The 20528-nt window shown below is 38.7% G+C and overlaps 1 protein-coding gene across 1 annotated transcript in view; it reads left to right on the forward strand.

The window, feature by feature from the left end:
* Positions 1–20528, forward strand: part of rbm20 (RNA binding motif protein 20) — a 52573-nt gene that overhangs the window by 18795 nt on the left and 13250 nt on the right. The window contains exons 3-6 of the mRNA XM_051945945.1: positions 10018–11062; positions 13080–13144; positions 13542–13651; positions 15807–15907. Of these exons, the coding sequence (XP_051801905.1) occupies positions 10018–11062; positions 13080–13144; positions 13542–13651; positions 15807–15907 (1321 nt within the window). The remainder of the gene's footprint in view (positions 1–10017; positions 11063–13079; positions 13145–13541; positions 13652–15806; positions 15908–20528) is intronic.

Genomic DNA, 20528 nt, shown 5'->3' on the forward strand with positions numbered 1-20528 from the left:
ATTGCTGCTCGGGGACATATTTGTTGGAATGCTCTTAAAAGTCCACAGTTACGAGTAGCTGTCAAGTCCAAAGGGTTCTTTTGACCTGTATGTTTCTCTGTGACCCCAATATCCCACCATCCTAATGGTCAAAACAAGATCAGAACACAGCTACCACATGGAAGAAGGCCTATCAGGGTTTATTTACATATCTCTGGATTGAATGTGGGTTTGTTCGTGACTCTCGACCTGCAGGTTTCATCTGACAGGCCCAAGAGGCGAGTACAGGCGATTCTAGTTACCTCGCAAACTTCAGTGTGCCTTTTGATTTCGTTTCGTAAACCCCCGTGACTGATCCCCAGAACCAATCTGACCATTTTACAAGCCTCTTCAGAGAAACACGGCATCAATCAAAGTGATGCCTCCGAGTTGATGGGCTGGCCCTGTGGGGGTCATGAAGGGCTAGAGTCCCTCCGTCTCTGTGGCCGAGATACCTCACCCCATTGCCGGGGTGCAATAAATCAGGAGTCACCCCCCTTGCAACTGTACCAAATGCGGAGCAAAGCAAGCTGACCCTGCTTCCTCACTCATACCAGGCCCCGTGAAGCCCGTCTTTCATAGCTTGATGGTGGCTATGTGTTGACTGTGCATGCCGCCGCTATGTGTCTCATTTGATGAAAAGTTAAATTAAGGCTCTGGAATGTCAGTAAGTGTTTATGCCTTATTAGGAAGACTGAGGGTTGCATCGGCTCGTCTTGATTAGTATTCCTGTCACTTCCTGTGCGTATGCATTCATATGCATCCACATTCTGTCTGTATGCCATCTCTGTGTACGGGGTTGAAGAAGAATTTATGAAGCACCTGAACTGGTAATGTCATCAAAGTGACACTTCATTATGAGTCACACTATGTAAATCATCACCTGTAAATTGTAAACACTGTAACTCTCATTCTAACAGGCTGATTGTAATGAGTACAGTGCCCTCATATGGCAGACTGTCACATCTCCTGGGGCCTGAAATGCCAATATGTGGCTCCACCTAGTGGGCCACAGGAAAAGTGTTTTAGAGGACACCTACACTGTGTTTGCGAGTATGTGTGGATATAAATCTTTCTCATGGTGTGGAGACTTCACCTACATTTGGAGACAAAAATCAAGACCCTAAAACATTATATATTCTAGTGTATAGTTAAACATGAAGTGGTTGGGGTAAGGCTTCAGGAGACGAATGAAAATCAATCAGATACTACAGAGAAGCAACTTACCATGCATCTGACTAGAAATTCTGTCCTACAGCACAGGGGTAAGAAATAGCAGATTCTAGGCTCAGATTTAAGATATCTTATTTGTCATATGTTCATACAGCACTGGCAGTGAAATGCAAAGTGACTGTTCCACAAAACTGTGCAACAATGACACATCCTTCCATTTTCTGTACTCTGCTTTATCCTCACAAGACATCATAAAAAAACCAAAAAAAAAAAACATTAGTTTTAAAAGCAAAAAAAAGTCCTAAATAATGAGTAATGAGATTATGCACCTAAAGTGCAGTGTGCAAGTGTGTGTGTGTGTGTGTGGATCTATACTGGTGGGGACTTGAACCTTACTCTGAGCTATATAGGTGGGGACTCGTCTTACGGTGGGGACCTAAAATGAGGTCCCCACGGGTGGCAACAGTGTTTTCTTGGCCATGTTGTTGCTACTAAAAAATTAAAAGTGCAAAAGCGTTTCTTTAGGGTTACGCATTGTTTTGGTGTTGGTTAGGGTAAGGGTTAGGGGTTAGATATGAATGGGAGTCAATGGTAAGTCCCCACCGGTACAGATCAACAAACGTGTGTGTGTGTGTGTGTGTGTGTGTGTGTCCATACACCTATATTGTTTATGCATAGATTTTCTAATCAAACACAACAAATATAAATAATAGAAAATATATAATTAGATAGAAATGCTTTTTTAAGATTATTAGTGTAATTTCTTCAGCTTCAACGATTAAAATCTTTCACTGGATTGAACGGTTTTTAGGTGAACACCAGCGACGTCTCTGCCTCTAAGATTTGTGGCTTTCGATCCATTTCCAGCTGTAGTTTTGAAACTAAAGCTCCCACATCCATCCAGCGCCACCTACTCACATTTGCAGCTGCTCACCAAGACTGGACGTTCCCCTACGGAGCATCCAGCATCATGGGAGATTTCAGCTACAACAACAACAGAAAACAGAAACGCACGCAAAAAAGAACGAAACAAAAAATTAAATATACATATCAGGACAAAATAGTATCAGAATGATCACTTTTCTTTCAGAGTTAATTGTATTTGTCTGTTGGATTTGTCAGATATCTTCTTTGTTGTGTGCATGTATTGGTCATATATTAGGGATGTTTTAATGTCAGATTTAGTGCTGAGTCCCTTTGAGGCCACAGAAGTGGGGCTGATTGTTGTTTAGCAACTGATGTATCCTACACCTAATAAAGATAATAAGAATAATTTTATACACTTTTATCCTTTAGATATAGCTTGTATGGTAGTGGCGCAGGGTGAGAAAACGGCTTGCTCTCCCCTTGCTGTCTGGGTGTGATGCTAACAGATGGAGAGACTGTAAATCTGTCCGGATGAAGCCTCCCTGGGAGCTGAATGCTTCTGTGCTCAGATAAAGTGCTCGTTTACAGCTGCAAAAAAAATTACAGATACCACGCTACTGAAAAAGTCAGGATTTAAAATATAAAATAATCAAACTGGGGAGTTACATGTGTTTTTCTTGAATATTATGTGTTATTTCTATATCAATTACATGCCTATATTATTTGTATAACCCATTTGTTTTCTTTTCATTTGCAAAAGATGCAAAAAAAAAAGGATTTTGGAATTTTGAATGATGTTGTTTAAGCACCAATTAAATTGGAAACAGAAAGGGAAATTGTTTTTAATTTCTTGACATCTTTGACGAATAATAAAACATGACACGACATTTATAAAACTGCTTGTTTAAAGCAGAAAAAGAAATGCATTGCCAATATATAAACACTTTTCATTTCTGTGGTGCTTTAATTAAATTACTGAATATAAGAAAATTAACATTCAGGTTTATTTTGCTCATAAAAAGCAGAATGACATCCTTAAATGTAAATTACATCTAAAATGTAATTTGTTAAGGTTGTTCACACAGTGCCGGCACTAGAGGACATAAAGAACAAACATATGGCCTGGAATAGCAGCCTCTCTGGTTGCAGTGGGCTTCAGGCTCGTCGTGCTCCTTCAGGCGGCATCTTATGTAGAAAGCAGAAGTTAGGAACGTATCATTCACAATGAGACAAAAAAAAAAACTAAAGAAAAACAACTCCATAGGCTGGTTTAGAATTTGACAATGTCATGCTTTATCTACAGTTTTATGGCTTCAGTGTGTGACGTTTTCAGTGACTTCCCAGGATTTTCAGTTCAGTTGTTTGAAGATTCTAACTCAATCATTTGTTTACTGCATTATCACTCAGTATTTTACTTTTTTCCCCATTTGTTTTGTTGTATAAAGAAATAACTTTAACACGCTTTCTGGTAATTTAGAAATTGCATTTTACAAACCAAAAAAAAGAATGTTTTTAAAGTTTGTATTGTAGGTGTTTCAAGCTCTCTATAGAAATGGGAGTCATCTGTGTTTTGCATTCTTTTTTTCTTTTTTTTTTTTGCTTTTGGTAGGATATTTGTTTACAATATAGAAAAAGGAAAGCTTTACAGGTTTTTCCCAATGTTATAAAAATGTGTTGCTTTAAACTTTAGTTCACTTTCACTGCAATACATTACATTTACATTATATTACGCAGAGTCTGTCCATCACCAGGAACATTCTGGAAACAGCGGAGATAACTGCCAGGAAATCACTCATTTTTCAAGTCAGACTGTTTGGGGTTTCTATAGAGAAAAAGAAAGGGGGAGGGGAAAAGAGCATTTTTACGCCGCTTCAAGAGGACTGATGGAAAACCTGATTTATTGTCTTACATGTGTTCCCGTATAAGATGGATGCTGGTCGGAGGTCAGGAGTAATTAGATCAAGTTTTACTGGTTTTCGCCACTTTGAACCTGACAGTGGAGTCTTTAATGCCACCATGGAAGCTGCAGGTTCAAGGTTAAACAGCTTTACCCAGAGGCCTCCCCTGTAAATACTTTGTGTTGGTCTACTCCGGTCCCCCCCCTACACACACACACACACACACACACACACACACACACACACACACACCACTTGTGGCTTTTCATCACATGCATCTGCTCTAACACAGGGAAGCAGCGTCACTCACATGAGGGTAAAGACCGCTCTCAGTGATGTTATGCTGGTGTACATGTGCTAATGTTGGTCGTCATGTTAGAGGGACGTCAGTGAGCGGCTGGCCAGAGGTCACACTATGGAGGAGCAGAGCACGGTTTAGTGTCAGAAGTGTAACTTTCACTGCCTGAACTTTCCCAGGTTTGTGTGCTTTTTCAGTGTGTTGTGGCGTCCTGTCAGCTGCAGTGTGTTGGGGATCTGCGCAGAGCGAGGATTTATGGCTCTCTGAGGAGCTGCGGTGTGTTTGGACATTTTGTTGGATGTTTCAGTGGAAGGCTGCTGTGTAGCTGGACCGGACTTGAATCCTTCCTCTAATTTGTTACTTCCTCCGGTGAGGCTCTGAGGTCATTTTGTTATGACTACGGAGCCGTCGTTGCTCTTTGTAGATGTGTGAGAGTTTTCCAAGTACAATCATGTGGCTTTAAATTCAACAGAACAGTTTCTTCTCCAGCACTAACCTTAAAAATAGACATATTTGACGTAACTAGAATTGTGTAATTAAAGCTATGGTTTGGACTGTGTCACATAGTTTTTAAATGCTTGTGTTCTTATTTTGTTATATTTTCTAACAGAATAGAGTTCAGACTGGTCTCTAGACTGCATTATGCATGTAGTGTGTAATAACTGTCAAATGTTGATAGTAATTGTACATACAAGCTGTTTTTGTTCACGCCAACATGCTTCACTCCTTCTGCCATCAGTGCATGCTTTGTGAGGTTTTGTCAACATATATTTCACTAAGAATTTTCTACAGTGCAGTTTGATCACTCTGCTGTGGAAAATCACAATTGAAACAAATTGCAGCGTGATAACGTAAAGTCATAGCTGGATATTAGGAATTCTGCTTATGTGGTGCACTGTTGAGCAGGAAAAGAAGCAGACATGTTTATCAGGCCATCTGTTGCAGACCAGAACTCTTCTTGTTCAGCTTTCTACCTGACATTCAACTTATTCTGGATAAGAAAGTCTAATCTTGAGAGCAGAGGGCAGCTGAAAGTCGTATTATCATTCATACAACCCCTCAACATTAACCCTCCTTTTTGCTGACAAATACTAGCGTGCAGAGCATTCAATAACTATGTGCTCCTATAAACGACAGAAAAGACACAAAACTACTCTTATTACAATGTAAGGAACTGTTGTTACCGTTGTACTGGATTCAAAAATGCGAGAACTTTGATTTCAAAAAATTTATAGTTTGCCAAATTTGATTTTTTTTTTAATATGTCAAGACATTCAAGCAGAATTTTCACCAGGCTGTTGAGTGTTAAGGAGTTAACCTTTTATTTTTAATTCTGTTTTTTTTTTTTTTTTTTTTTTTGGCACAAATTTCTCAGTACACTTATATCTGAAGTTCCAGTGCAGAATCCTCCATTTTTAAATTCTAGGTTACACTTCCCACTATACTTCTAATAGAAACTTTATAAATCCTGGTCAAGGTAAATGAAAATGTAAAACATAATAAATACATCTGGACAGGCCAAATTTGCAGCAACAAAAGGCTGCATTGCGGAATTGTTAAAAAGAAATGGGAACTAGCAGAAAGAATAAAATTTCACTCAGAATATAACCAAATGAGATTGTGGATTGCTTAAAACTAAGCCATCACTTTGGTTGTATGTGTTTCACTCACAATTTGACCTACAGATGACTAAAATTTTGTACTCTTTATAATTTAGATGTTGTACATTAACTAAAATTCTGCAATTTTTTTTCTTTAACCAAGTGTTAATGTTCTTTTCCTCTAGATTTTTCTTTTATTATTATAATTCATTGTGAAACACAACAGAAATGTATTGTAGAATGGAAATGTGCCCTTTTGTTTACAAGCGCATATCCACATGAAGCTATTCTGAAGACTGAACTGATTCTGGCTGCTGTTTGTCAGAGGTTCAGTCCTGAAGAACGGCAACAGTAAATGTGGAAAACAGACGTGGTATTACATTTGAATAATAAATGAAAACATAGGTCAGAATATCATAGACAAACATATTCTTTGACTATTATATTCTGATCTCGTACGTGACATTATGCAAGCATAATTTGTGCAACGGTTCTCTCTTTGTGTATTCGTCTGTTCTTAGTGTGTAGCAGGGTTAAAATATTTTTGAACATACACGGACTTCATTCGAGGTTGTCTGGTACACTTCAGAGGCTTGTTGAAGTTCAAATTTTATTTAGACATTTACTAAAATAATTCTTCAGTGTAACAGGAAAGTAAAATGCTTTTGCTATTATCCGTCTCTAACTCAGTCAAATGTTTGCGGCTGCTACTGAAAGCCTCACAGCAGCCTCAGTTTGGTTTCCTGTGTTCCATAAGTTAGCAGATATTCTTTTAAGTAAACTCTTTTGGTTTGACTGCTAATTAAAATTTTAAAATCTGTTAATATTCCTAGTATTCCACCCTGCTCTCTACTCAAATGCAGAGACAAAGCAATGCTGTCTGATTTATCAGTTCTTCGGTCTGTTTGAATAAAGTTCACCCAATTTTTTGAATCACTGGGTTCATTAATTTGTCGTTTACCACATAGAAAAATAAGGCATATATTGCCTAATTAATATTAATTTCCTTACGCATTTAACTTTGTTTTTAAAATAAAACCATATACACTATGAAAATGCCCTTCTGTCACACCATTCATATCTTTTCCTGTTTTTAACTCCTCCCTTCCACACCTGGTTGAAGTTTGTTTGACACTTTTATTCCCTGTCGTCATCACAAGATTGGTCTGAAGTGTCTGGTGCACAGTGCCAGCTGCCCAAGAGTCCATATTAGTCTATTAAGGACACAGTGTATCGGGATGGTAGAGGGCAACTCTAGTATTTATAGCTTTGAGTCATAAGCTGGAATGGTGTAAACGTATCTCTCCATCAGCGTGCTTGTTCGCTTAAGAGTGTGTACATTCGGCAGAGACTGGATGCTGTCGTTTGTCCAAAATGAGCAAATGATCGTGACTACATGTGTAAATGTGGATACTGTGGAGTATGATTGTGCATTAGTATGGTATAGTATGCTTTTAGTATTAGTATAAGTTGTATGCATTGCAAAAACAAACAAAATAAAGAAATTCTTGCTTTTGCTCAAAATTCCGCAACTATTTATTTTTATTTTTGGGGGGTTTGATGATTAAAAACATTATTTAAAATTTTTTTTCTTGACGGAGTGCTTTACAGGGAGAACAACAAACAGAAAACATTTTTATTCATCTTAAATGCCGATCAAATGTTTGCAGTAATATTAGGTAACAGGCTGTAACATTGAGCATGCCTGATAAATGGAACGTGCATGACAAGTGAAAAGTTATATTAATGTAATAAAGTCATTGACACAGAATCTGTTACATGATTATGCAATTATCTGGTTCTATCATAGTGTTCATTGTTCTGTTATTATATGTAAGCCACCACACCTGCACTATGGAGTATTAACTGTGAATGCACAACCTTTACCAAAATACAGCATCTTGGCATAAGGTCTTAAGTCAGCTGCAGATTTTTAGGTTGTTCAGTCATCTCCAAACGCAAAACAAGCTTACAAAGTTTCATTGAGTTTTCATTTCCCAGCTCAGGGGTGTGATTTCAGGGCTGTATGTTTACAGCACGATGGTCTATAGCCCAGTGGGAGTATGAGTGATGGTTGTCATATGATGAGTTTATGATGTGGTGATGTAATCATAAGACCATATCACAACTAAAGAAGCCAGCAGGACGACGGACCTGGATGTGATAATCCTCTGCAAGATTGAGTTGCATAAATTAATATTTGAAAATGTCTCATGAATTGTTTTCATATTTAAAGACAACCACAGCACAGTTTATAATCAGCTCTTGGTATGTGCAGTTTTATGCAGGATCTTAAACATGATTGCAAATAACCATAATTCCAATGCGCGAGTGTTATTTCTGCATGTAAACTCTCTGGCTGACGATAGCTTTGTCTCAAAAGCGCTCTGCACGCAGAGATCGGAGCAGCGTCTGGACCCGGCAGTGTCAGGTGCTTAGCATAGATGATGTGATGAATAGTTGAGTAGACTAAGTTTAGATAGCATGTGAGAGCATTCATCAGAAATTGAAAAGGCAGAGCAGTCAAACAGGGTCACAGCAGCAGTGGACGATGTGGTTCTAAGGTTTTCTGTTACAGCAGTTTGTGTTGTAGGAAGTACAGAGTAGCAGTAGGAAAATATGTGCTTGATATCTGAACTGTGTCCTGTATAGCTATTCCTGTTTCACTTAATATACTTTTGCTTTTATTGAAGAAATTAAAATTACATTGCTCAACCTGTCTGTGCTCGGTCTAACAAAAGGCTTCACCTGTAGCGCCTGGACAGACATTAAAGTTGTTGTTTAAACACAATGTACTGTCAAAATTACATTTATAAGCATACAAAGCAATAATTTAAAAAAAAAAGAGTATCAGCAAAAAATAAATGCATCATACAAGATGATATTCCTATTTGCTATAAGAGTCCAGTAACAGTAACATTATAGTGTTTTTTGTAATTTGTGTATTTCACTTCTTGCTCTTTGCCTGTCAATAATTCTCTCTGCTCAACATTTTCCCTCTGATATGGATACTGTGTACGTAAACAGACTTTTTTTGATTTTACTGGTGCTTTTTGCATTCGTTACGCTGGGAAGCCGAGCCAGCAGGAGCGGGTGTATTGGTTACCTCAGTCATTAGCCGATTGCGCTCTCCAAACCCAAACTACTGATCAGTGTGAGATTTTAAATTCCCAGTTGAGTATAGAACAGAGAGAAAGGAGGAGAAAGCATAAACCCTCGTGCAAATGTAATAGATGTGTTTTGGTAACCAATACCCAGTGGGAATATCAAGAATGCAGTATTGTGTGCTTTACTAAGATGTAGCTGCAGGAGGATACTCCACACACTAACTTGATGGTTTTGAGACTATATAGGTCGACAGAGGCTGCTGAAAGAAAGGAGGGAGGATTGCAGGACAATGCAGTGTAATGTTGGATTAATAGATAATGTAATCCTGCACATTTTACGATGAAATAGTGTCTCAGGCCCACATGCTAAACACTGAGCTGTGAGTCTATATCCATATTATTGTCCATGTTATGCATACATTGAGCATGCATACATGTGCCATTATGATTGATGTTTACATACACCATCATCTTCATTATGATCAACAACAACTCTGACACCTCTACATAACAAACTTGGTGCCCCAATACTTTCAGATTAATGTGAGGGGACTTTAACATTTATAAATGAGATTTTACTGTGTACGTGAACATGTTAAACTGTGAGTAAAACTTAAAGTGAATAAGCATGTAGTTTACAGACGACTCTGCAGTTGTTCGGCGTCGACAGCAGCCAAGAGACATAAGATGGTGAACCGCTTTAACATTCCCGCTGTTTTAGGTATGTTGCAAACAGCATTGCTTTAGTGTCTGTGTATTCCCTGGTGACTTGTGTTATATTGCTACTATGTACATAAATGACAGTATCATCTGCATGTTGACGTGCTAAATCGCAGGGAATTGGACTTGCTTGTGTCATCTGCATACTTGAAGTTCTTAGGAGTGTGTTGTGGTCAACAGGTATAAAAGTGGATTCCTGCTAACAGGTCTTGAAAAGTTAAAAAGCAATCTGTAGTCTAAGAACAGTGACTGTATCAGCTCTACCTATCATCATGTAATATCTTACATGCAAATGTCCTATGAGATTTCTAATACATATGTTTTCTTTATTGCAGCATCACTGTGGTCCCCTTGGACAATACTGATAAGAAGGGCCTCCAGGTGGGCATCCAGCTGCCAGGCAGTGTACAGACGGGGCCTCAGCAGCAGAACCAGCAGCTCCTCTTGACCCCAGCCAGCCTCCAACTTGCTCAGCTCCAGGCCCAGCTTGCCCTCCATCGCCTCAAACTGGCTCAGGGAGGCAATACAGCCACTGCTGCCACTGTTCTCAATCAGGTTCTTTCCAATGTCAACATGTCCCAGCCCCTGTTCAATCAGCTAAGGACATCATCCATGGTTGGGAATCCACAGGGTGCCTTCCCCACAGGGGTGCTGGGTTTCCCATCTTCAAATTCAGCCTTGGGGGCCTTGGTGGGTGGTGGATTCAGCCAAACCCCAGGGAATGTGAGACTGAACCATCCTTGTGGAGGGGGCACAATGGGCCAAGAGGGCGAGGAATTTGGTAAAAAATCAGGATCAACTTTCCCTTCTGATACCGACCGGCGTCTTCAGTACAACTTTAGTGGAGGGACGTCTGCAGCATCAGCCACTGCTAGGGATGGACAGTACTCAGTGATTAACACTCAGGCAAAGAACATGACCAATGTTGGTTTTCACAGAGATTTCTATGGGCAGGATCTGCAAGGGCAACAAGCTGGGTTTAATGTCAATGAGCAGAAAATGAATGTCTATAACTCCACTGGCCATAAGGAGCAGTGGAAGGGCCATGCTAACTTGACTCACACTGGAAAGGTGGATATGGCTTCTAATCCTACCGTCTGGGCAGCAGCTGGACAGTCAGTTCGGTCCAGAACTGAATTGTATAACCCAGAAGAGCCAACCTCTGACCCCAAGTTAATTTGCAGTACTGTGGTTTCCTCATTTGGTTCAAGTGGCAAGCAGGGGTTTGGAGGCTACCAGCCTCTTCATGGAAGTGAGGAAGCCTTATCTTCAGGTACCAGGATACTTCAACCTTATCAAGTCAATGATTTCCACGCAGTGACACCCACTCAACTGCCACACCAGTGTAGCATCTGTGACAAGAAGGTCTACAACCTTAAGGTGAGTAACTGATCTGATCTGTGTACAATATATAGATGTCAGAACTGCATCTTATGTAATTGTGATTGTAGCTCTAAAAACAAAAAACACATTTATTCACCAGCAAGTATAGTATTTGACATTTCACGCCTCAATTAAACAATAGACAGTGTACTTTGTCTTTCAAAAAAAGTCAAGGGACATTCGAGATTTTCCAAAACTCAAATAATTTTTTTTTTTTGGTTTTAGATAAGAAAATGGACATTTTAGCCAGTAAATAGCTTATAAACTGTAAGAAAACATTTGGATTTGAGTGTCAGCACCTATTAAGCTAATCCAAGATATTGTCTCCTTAATCACTTCCAGACATGAGCATATACAAGAGGGTATGTAAGAGCTACTAAGCAAAGGCTTAGTGTGTACAAGCTGTCTGGACAACTGTTTGATGTTTGGACTGAGTGTATGTGTACAGCAGGGTGACAAATCCAAGGAATAACCAACATAGAGTGTCTCAGTAAGGTGTTGGGCCACCACATGCCAAATGCATTCTCCAAGTCTCTGGAATTCACTGGAGGGATGAACACCATTCTTTCAAAGGATATTTATTTATTCATTTGCCATTTTGATCGTGGTGGAGAGCGTTGTCTAAGACTTCAGTCCAAAATCTCCCATAGGTGTTGGTATCTGGTGACTGTGAAGGCCATAGAGTATAATATAAATCATTTTTATATTCCTCAAACCATTCAGTGACCCCACATGCCCTGTTCTCATTCTGAAAGAGTCCACTCCCATCAGAATCAAAATTTTTCATCATAGGATAAAGGTAATTACTTAAAACAACCTTACCCTGGTTTCAGTGATTCTTCCCTCTAAGGGGAAAAGTCAGCCCACATCATTCCAGCAAAATGTCCGCTGAGGCATCACAGAGACACTGAATCCCCTCTAAGGCCTGTAGTGTTTTCTTGGTCTACGTCACACATGCATCTAACTGTTAGCCTAGCCGTGCTAGACCCAGCTCTGAAGACACAAGGGTCTAGGAACTCTCGACAGGGAGGGAGGCGGGCTAAAAGATTGTTTTTCAAATCATTCTACAGCAATTGGGTAGGTATACAACCAATCAGCGCAACGAATAGGCTGACGGAGTTCCTAGAGCGCCGGAAATCAGAGGATGCGGGAGTTCGGTGAAGCCTTATTTATACAGTCAATGGGTGAAGCTCAAGTATATTACAGACATGTTAACAGAAAGATTATTCAGAGTCGGTGCTAATGGAGCTCAACGACTGTTGTCATTTTTGTTGTCGACCCTGGCAGAGAATTAAATTCGTTGCCGTGGGTTGTCTAGCGTGGCTAGGCTAGTTGTTTCCGGAATCAGAATCGTTGCGCCTCTGTCGTCTTAGTTACGCCCGCCTTCTGACTCTACACTTCATGGTGATTCGTCGGCCAGTTTTAGGAGCATCCAACCTCGAGGCTTACCGAGGGTAACTAGACCCACCCTGGCAGAGTTAAATTCTTTGCAATGTTGTTTTCTGTTTCACTAAACTCTCAAATATGCATTCTGCTCTGTACTGAGTGGTTTCTGCACTGCAACCCTTCTATTATGTCTCTCTCTAAGTGTCAAATAACTGTTCTTGTTGACAGTTTAGTTTACTCGCCTGTTTTTCTGCCACTCATACACAAGCAATAAAGTCTTCATATGTGCACTGTCAATCACAATTTCTGGGCCTTTTATCTGATGTCTTTCCCATCGATCTAAATGCAGATGTTATTGTTGCTGTAGAAACACTATAGCTGTTTGAACAGCCTGTGCCTGAAGCTCCTGCCATCTGTGCCCCAACAGTAAACCCCCTTTCAAAGTCACTTTGTCTCTTGCCATCTTGATACAAAATCGGAATCAGCGGAGCATTTCTGTGCATGCCACAGGGTGTGATTGTAAATTAATCACTTAATTGTACCATGCAGTGCAGCTGTGTAGAAGCATCTGTTGGGTTTCTCCACTTATTTATTCATGTTTTTGTCACACTTCTTTGTGTATTTTTAGGACTGGGACCAGCATGTGAAGGGAAAACTACACCTGCAGAATCGAACTTTGTATACAGCTGAAAGGTGAGTTTTTTCCAGCTCCAAACTTATCTGGAAAGAATTTAAAGCAGGTTGCAAAATATGCTCTTCCATTGTTTTAATTCTGGGTCTCTCTGTAGATATCCACAACACTTGTAGCTGCACATAGTTTGTTCTGTTTTTTATTCATTTATCCCTGAACATGGCTTGGCAGTTTTCCTCACTATCTTACCAGCTGTGTTTACATAATTTTTTCAACTTTGACATCATGTTGATCACTTCAGAGCGAACTGCCCTTCAGTGTTGGAAGCTTTTTATTTCCCTTTTCCTTGTTCTATATACAGCTGTCTTAATCTTTCTATGAATATGAGCTCTGTCACAAGATATGAGCGAGCAAGGCAGGGGAGAGGCAGCTAAAATCAGCCTTCTCTGATTGTTGCAGCTCAGCGGTGGTATCAGCTGGAGCTGTTCACTATGCCGTCGGCAGGCCTTCTGATGGCGGTCTGAACACTGCGGGAACGAACACCATGGCCTGTTCTGCTGCAAGTCAAGGTAGGATAACCTGTTTGTCAGCACCACCAACCAAGAAAGCTCTTTCTAAATGGCAACAGGGATACTTTTTCTGATGGCTGGAGTATTTTTAGAGTTACGTGAGAGTATGAGGCAACATATTTTTATAACGTGACACAGTGTATTTTGATACGATGTTGTATGCTGTTAGAAAAAGCTGTTTTTCAATCTAAAATACTGTGGGCTACAGTACTTGTTGAGCATTTAATAACTTTTGGTACATTGTGTACACAAACCATGTGCTTCTGTTGTGTTGTCTCTCCACATAAACAGATTCAGCACCTGTGCTCAATCACATCGATAAAGTATCTCTATCGCGTTACATATCCTTTATTTCTTTACATGCTATTATGTTAAGACAAACCACATACAGGTGATCTAAATGTGCATTGTGCCTAACTTTCATGAGACTGATCTTTGAGGAGTCTCAGCTTAGAAAAATCTCAATCTCACTGTCTTTGTCTTCCGAGTACTGTGTTTTTTGAGCAACAAACACAAGTGTTACAAGTAGACCAAGATTGTGTGCTATTTACAAGCATTCTAAAGTCATAATATTGTAATTACTGCACATTCTATTAAAGGCATTATGGAGGATGTTTTTTTGTTGTTTAATTTGTCTGATTCACATAAAATGAATATACTGACCTTTAGTGGACTTGTATGTATGGTCTCTAAAAGAATTAAAAAATAAATAAAATAACTGTGGACATGGCAGGACCTGAAAAACATCAGCCAATCATTGCGCTCGGACCTAGGCGTTTGGTTTGCTCCCTTTCCTGTCAATCAAAAATTCCGGCTCAGGCCTAGTTACGTAGATTACGTACGCCTTGGACTTACGTGTTTTGTGTATGTGTTGCTTTGGTATAGCTTCATAGTTAGCTGGCGACTTGTTTTGCTCATCTTTTTTACATAATGGCAGATAAAGATCCAGGGGGACCCAGCCGTAAAAGAAAGTCTTTTTTTTTTTTTTGAGGTCAGAGAAAATAAAAGACAACTGGATCGCGAGAATGCAAAAACAAAAGTGATTATTGGCGAGTCATTTGGGCGATGGCGTCAGCTCAAGCAACAAATGGACCTTAAGACAGATGCCTTGGTTGCTAAATTCCTTCTGGACAGGTAAAATGTATTATTGTATTACAGCCATGGCCATAAGTTTGGACACAGTATGACTTACTATGTCTGTTTTGATGTCTATTACAGAACATAACTAATATTTTTTGACAGCACCAGTTTAATTAGTCAACAAATCAACAAGGGATATAATATTATCAATAAATTCCAACAATTGGAACAACTTTGTTCCCAAAACATAATATTAGAAGAAAATAACAAAAAAAATGCAGTACTTTCACAACCGAATTTGGTAAGAATAACAAAATGACACCAAACTCTTTTGATGTTTTTTTTAAATATGAAACTTAATATAGTTCTCAGGAGTTGTGTACTGTATTGTAAGTGACAATTTTGTGGTATTTTCTAAGATTCACAAGCGTCATGGTACTTGTGTCCAAACTTATGGCCATGGCTGTATACTGCGGCTGTAGGCAACTTCACTACTCCTACACAAGTTTCTGGAAGGGGGCATTTCTTCGTAAATGCTAAGAGGGGGGAGGTTAGAGGGGGGTGAGGGAGAGGTTGTATGTGCGCATGCTACTGTACGTTGAAAGTCGTAGGAAATTAAATCTCCTCTAATGCCTTTAATTTAATTTATTTAAAGCTTAGAAAGCCTTGTTGATGTTGTTTTGTTTTTGTTTTGCTTAAATGAATTTTAACATCTGGATATGTATTATAGAAATATCTAATTCTCCAATTTAAAAGTTATCAAATTGTCAGTTGTAAATATCAAACCACTGCTAGAACAACCCAACTGAGAACCTGCAGATCTGTTTGCAACACAGTGGAATATCATTACACTTTCCAGTTGTCAGTTCTTATGAATGCTACATTTTTTCACCTTTTTTCACAACTGCTTTGTTCAAATTCCATCCAAGAACAACAACAAATTAGATATCAAAAATGGGAAAACTAATGCTGATGACTGATATTCTGTTGCAATTTTTTTTTATACTGAGCCACAAAGTCAACTTTTTTTTTCTTAAGAGGAATTTTAAGTCCACATTTCCAACTGTTTCCACAGATGTATCCTCAGGATCCAGTACGACATACTTGCCAGCTACAGCCATGAAGACTTATCCCATGTCAGACACAGGATTTCCCTCACACCAGCCAGAGTCAAAGGTCAGACAAATGTTTTGGGGCTTTCTTTTTTTCTGGATTATTAGACTTTGTCTGGGCACATAAATCAAATCTTGTGACAGGTTTAAAAAATGTCAGTGATAATAGAACAGCTGTTACTCAAGAACATGAATCCCTGATTGTATGGAAAAAGCAATAAATGAGTAATATTTGACTCTTGTCAATTACTTTAGGAATTATGTGCCCAGCTGGCGCTAGCTGTTGGTATTCTTTTGTGCAGAGTAAGATGATATTTTACTAGATGTTATCCCTAATGATGTTTAGACTGTTGCTAACACCAAATGTCTTCCTTGTGTTTTTGAAGAGTTTGTAGCTCAGCAGCAGGAAAAGGTTTATAAGGTGTGTAATGAATTGACCCTGAATGTGTCCTGTGTAATGAATGAACTCAGATCCTCCTGTTGACAGCTGCTGGGGCCCAAAGCAGGCTTTGTTCAGGCTTGACAACTCTTTTCCAACGATGCGGATAACTTGACAAACTGGATCATTAAACAGTGGATAAAGGAATATGTGTTTTTTCATATATTCGTATTTTACCATCGAAGGCTTCCTCATCCTCCAGATACAATTTAACTGTACATTTGTAAAATCATTTGTACTTTCCGATTGTTGTATGTATTATTTAAAACTTCATCATACTTTTTTTTGTACTTACAATAACTAATTTATTTTAGGCTAGAGGAAACACATTTTAAATTTTTAAGTGCATCTATACAGTAAAAATTCTACTGCACCAGACACTGTTCAACCTTTGATTTTCTGCCTTTTAGAACAAGAACAGTTCCAGTAACGGCATTAAAGCAGCTGTCTGGACAGGCTCTCTACAGGCCCACGCTCCAAATAAATCACACATGTAACACATGTTTATTAGCACTATATCTTTTTTTTTTTTAGTTCACTAGAGAAGCAACAGATTTTAGTGACATTAAACATAAGCTTAAATTTATACGCAGAAGCTTTGTTTTATTTTCAGGTTTTCACTCAACCCTTCAGCCTGTAAATGCACGTAAATTTAGCAGAATAAAATTGAGGGTATACGATCTATTTCACAAATGTGGAGGTTTACCAAAAATGAAGCAAAGATTAATGTTAAGCTCAACACATCATCTGAAATTCCTATTAATTAAGCGTATTCCAAGGAGCTTAGCTTTCCAACCTACAGCCCTGCAGTCTGTTTGCCTCTTCGGGAGCGTCGGCTTTTGACTCGGGCAGAAAACAGCAGCTGTTGATAGGCGTCCATCATGGTAGTCTCTTGAAAAGTGCAGTGCAAATGATAAGTGAGGTGAAAGGTGCCTGAAATTAGCCCCAGCAAACCTGCTCTGCTGCTTCCTAGCATGGAGCTTTCAACAGTCGTTGGGCATTAATGCGCTCACCATGTAGGAGCATACATACACATACCTAGCACTGTGCAGGCTTTACATTATTTATCTTAGCTGCAATTTTGTCAAGCTCAAAGTGATGCACCAAAAATACATTGCAGAATGAGTATCCGCATCGGTTGTACATGTTCTTTAGTAATACTACACTATTTATTCTATTCTCTCACACTTATGTATTTTTAAATTGCACCAGTTTAAATGGAAAAGCTTTTGATGTTTTTCAGCTCAATGTTTTTCATGTCTTGTTCTTTTTTTCCCCAAAGTTTTCACAGACATAAAGTATAGTTCAAAGCATTTTATCAAAATTCAGCTGAAAACACAAATAGTGACAGGACTAACTTGAATGAATTTCGTTTAAATTGTCCAGAAGTCACTGTAGTTTGGAAGATACGTGTTTGATGCCTGTAGACTCTCAAATCTTATTTTGAAGTCACCCGCCTTTTGCAGATGCAGTTTGTCTTTTCTTAATTTAACCACTTAATTTACCATCTAAACTTAAGGCACAATGTGTAGTCTTTACATAATCATGCAATATTGTGCATTTTAGAGATATAAAAATCAATAAAAATGTTTTTCAATAAGAGAAAATAAACAATAAGGCAAAGAAAGATTGCACAACTCAGCGATGAATTTAAAAATAATTCGTCAAGTGAAAAAAAAATTTGAGTAGTGAAATGTAAGATCAAAATACATAGGAGAGTTTGGGCAGTGTGAAGAATGTAGGACTGAAAAACTGATCCAGATTTTGATGCCATGTTGGTTCAGTTACATCCCTCTTACTGCAAAGCCACTTCCTTCACATGCGTGTCTCCGTTTTGTAGCAGCCATTTGTTCTTTCCTTTTTTGCTGAGGGAATCTATTTAACAGGACCATGAACTCATTTATGTGATGTGTCGTATGCTTCACTGGACGGGTATTGAAAAAGGATTTTTATTGTATTACAGTGGAGGTATTTATAGGCTGTGCTACATGAGCTAATGTTAGCTGCTATAAACACACACCTGTTGAAGCAGAACATGTGGTTTTACTGTTTTTAAAGCTGTGCATTGAACACAGAGCACTTCAATGACACACACAACAGCATGTAATGTGAGATTTTCAGTGTACTGAGTTTTTGTGATTATTAAGCAGATAAAAAAAACATTAAAGGTAATTACATTTACATATTTGTCCAAATCAAACCAAAAGAAATACCTTTGGTAAAGTATTTCAAAACATGAATTTCAATAGATTTTGTGATTCAAAAAATAAAGAACAGAGGAACATTTACTACATCCTGCACATAGAAGCTTGTACATACATGTCTGTCCATATATTTGCAGACATACAAACTGCTTTGAACAGCATTGTTCAGCGTGAAGTTGCACAGTAGCTTCCTGCGGCAGAACTTGAACAGAGATAAACACAGGATTACAGCTAACTGCTGTTAGGAGCGCAGACCTAAAGACCCCTGGGTCACACCCCCAGGCAGCGGTGTAAAGTTTCAGTCTGGTGAAAGACTGGTAAAGTGATCCGTGGAATGGTGCGAGCAGTCTGCACAGGAACGTGGGGAGAAACTGTGAAACCAAACTGACCATCTCCCTGGATCCTCCAACACGGATCCTACTTTGTACAAATAAACAGACAGGTCCTTAAGAGAGATTCCAGCTGATGTCGGGCAGCTCGCTGTCAGTGAAAGCAGCGAAAGCACAGCGTGAAATGGTTATCGCTTTACATCATTTGGTCCTTGTTTGCAAGGTCATAATGTTGAGAGTGTAAAGTTTTTAAGGTCAGAATATACAGCTGAACGCACAGGAGGAGGTAAAGGATGTTAAGCAAGTAACATTTCCACAACATCGGCTGAAATTACCCACAAGTTCTTATAATCTGCCAAGGTTAAAGTGAACTAAGATAGAACTTTTTAGGATATTTTTCTTTTAAAAAAATATTCTTATAAGGTTAAAGTGAACTAAGACAGAACATTTTAACATTCAGAGGATGATGTGAAATTATGGTCCTCTACAATAGAAGGACCAACATTTTCCTTAAAAATTCCTGTAATGTGACATAACAAAGGTAGAACATTTTGCCTGTGATATTCTGAGGATGTTTTGGGGATGCTGCTGTTGAGAAAGTTCTTCTAGAAACAATTCCTACAACGTTGAATCACAACAAAGGATGTTCTCAATGCAACATACAGAAAATGTTTTAAGGCCATTCCCATTTAAAAGACTATTCTTGGAATTATTAATTTTTAAAAAAAAATATCACTAGAACTGTGAAAAGAAAAAAATCTAGCATGGTTACCATTCTTTAGTGTAGTCTGCACAGCTGATTTTTGATATTAAAGGCTTTACTTGTTTTTATATCTTTTCTCATAAGGCTAAACTATAATGATGTGAAAGTTGAAATTCAGAAGTATAAAAAAGCCTCCTTTAATAGAAACTGTAATAAACTCATGCTTAATTGCCAGTTAAATTAGAAGATTTTTTAAAACTAATTAGGCCTCAGTTTCACTACAAAATGAATTTCCACTCTTCATTTATTTCTTCCTGTATATTTGTATTTAAATCATTAGAATCAAGCTCAAGTGAATGTTAACAACAACCCTGCTCCATGTTGGTGATTCACTTATCCAGTTTTTTTATTTTGGTTGTTCCACGTGTCAGAAGTCCCGTCTGCGTTTTAAGGAGGCCTTGGCAGCACGTGTATTACCTCCTTGTGAGGAGGCAGTGACACCATAACTCTGTGCTTCTGATCTAGCTACTGTTGGACGCCTGAGCCAACCTTGAGAGCGATATCACTGCTGTGGTCAAACTGTCTGGAGCTTTCAGACACAGACAAGATTTTACAAGTCAGGCTTTTAGAATGTACAGCGAGCAGCGACCAACACTCTTGTTCTCTTTAATATTCCAACGACATAAACAGCCTATTCCTGGATCTGTTTATTGAGCCCAACCTGCATTGACCTTTCTGTATTCTGGTGGTGGTGTTGGCTCTGGAATGGAGCTCTTAATAGAATTATCACTCTTACATCTGGAGCTATTAATGTCAATGTGCTGGCCAGAAACCATTAGGTTGTAAATAGAAATAACCAATCAAAATGTAGAGTGTTTGAATTGTACAAGAGGAATGTTGAAAGCAAACAGACCACCTCACGTTTTTGTAGTGAGCAATGCATAATGTCTGTTTTTTTTCTCTTTTGTTTCAACATGCACAGTAAAGTGTATTTCTAATTATGAACATTG

The sequence above is a fragment of the Acanthochromis polyacanthus genome, chromosome 3, assembly GCF_021347895.1.
Source record: "Acanthochromis polyacanthus isolate Apoly-LR-REF ecotype Palm Island chromosome 3, KAUST_Apoly_ChrSc, whole genome shotgun sequence".
NCBI lineage: Eukaryota > Metazoa > Chordata > Actinopteri > Pomacentridae > Acanthochromis > Acanthochromis polyacanthus.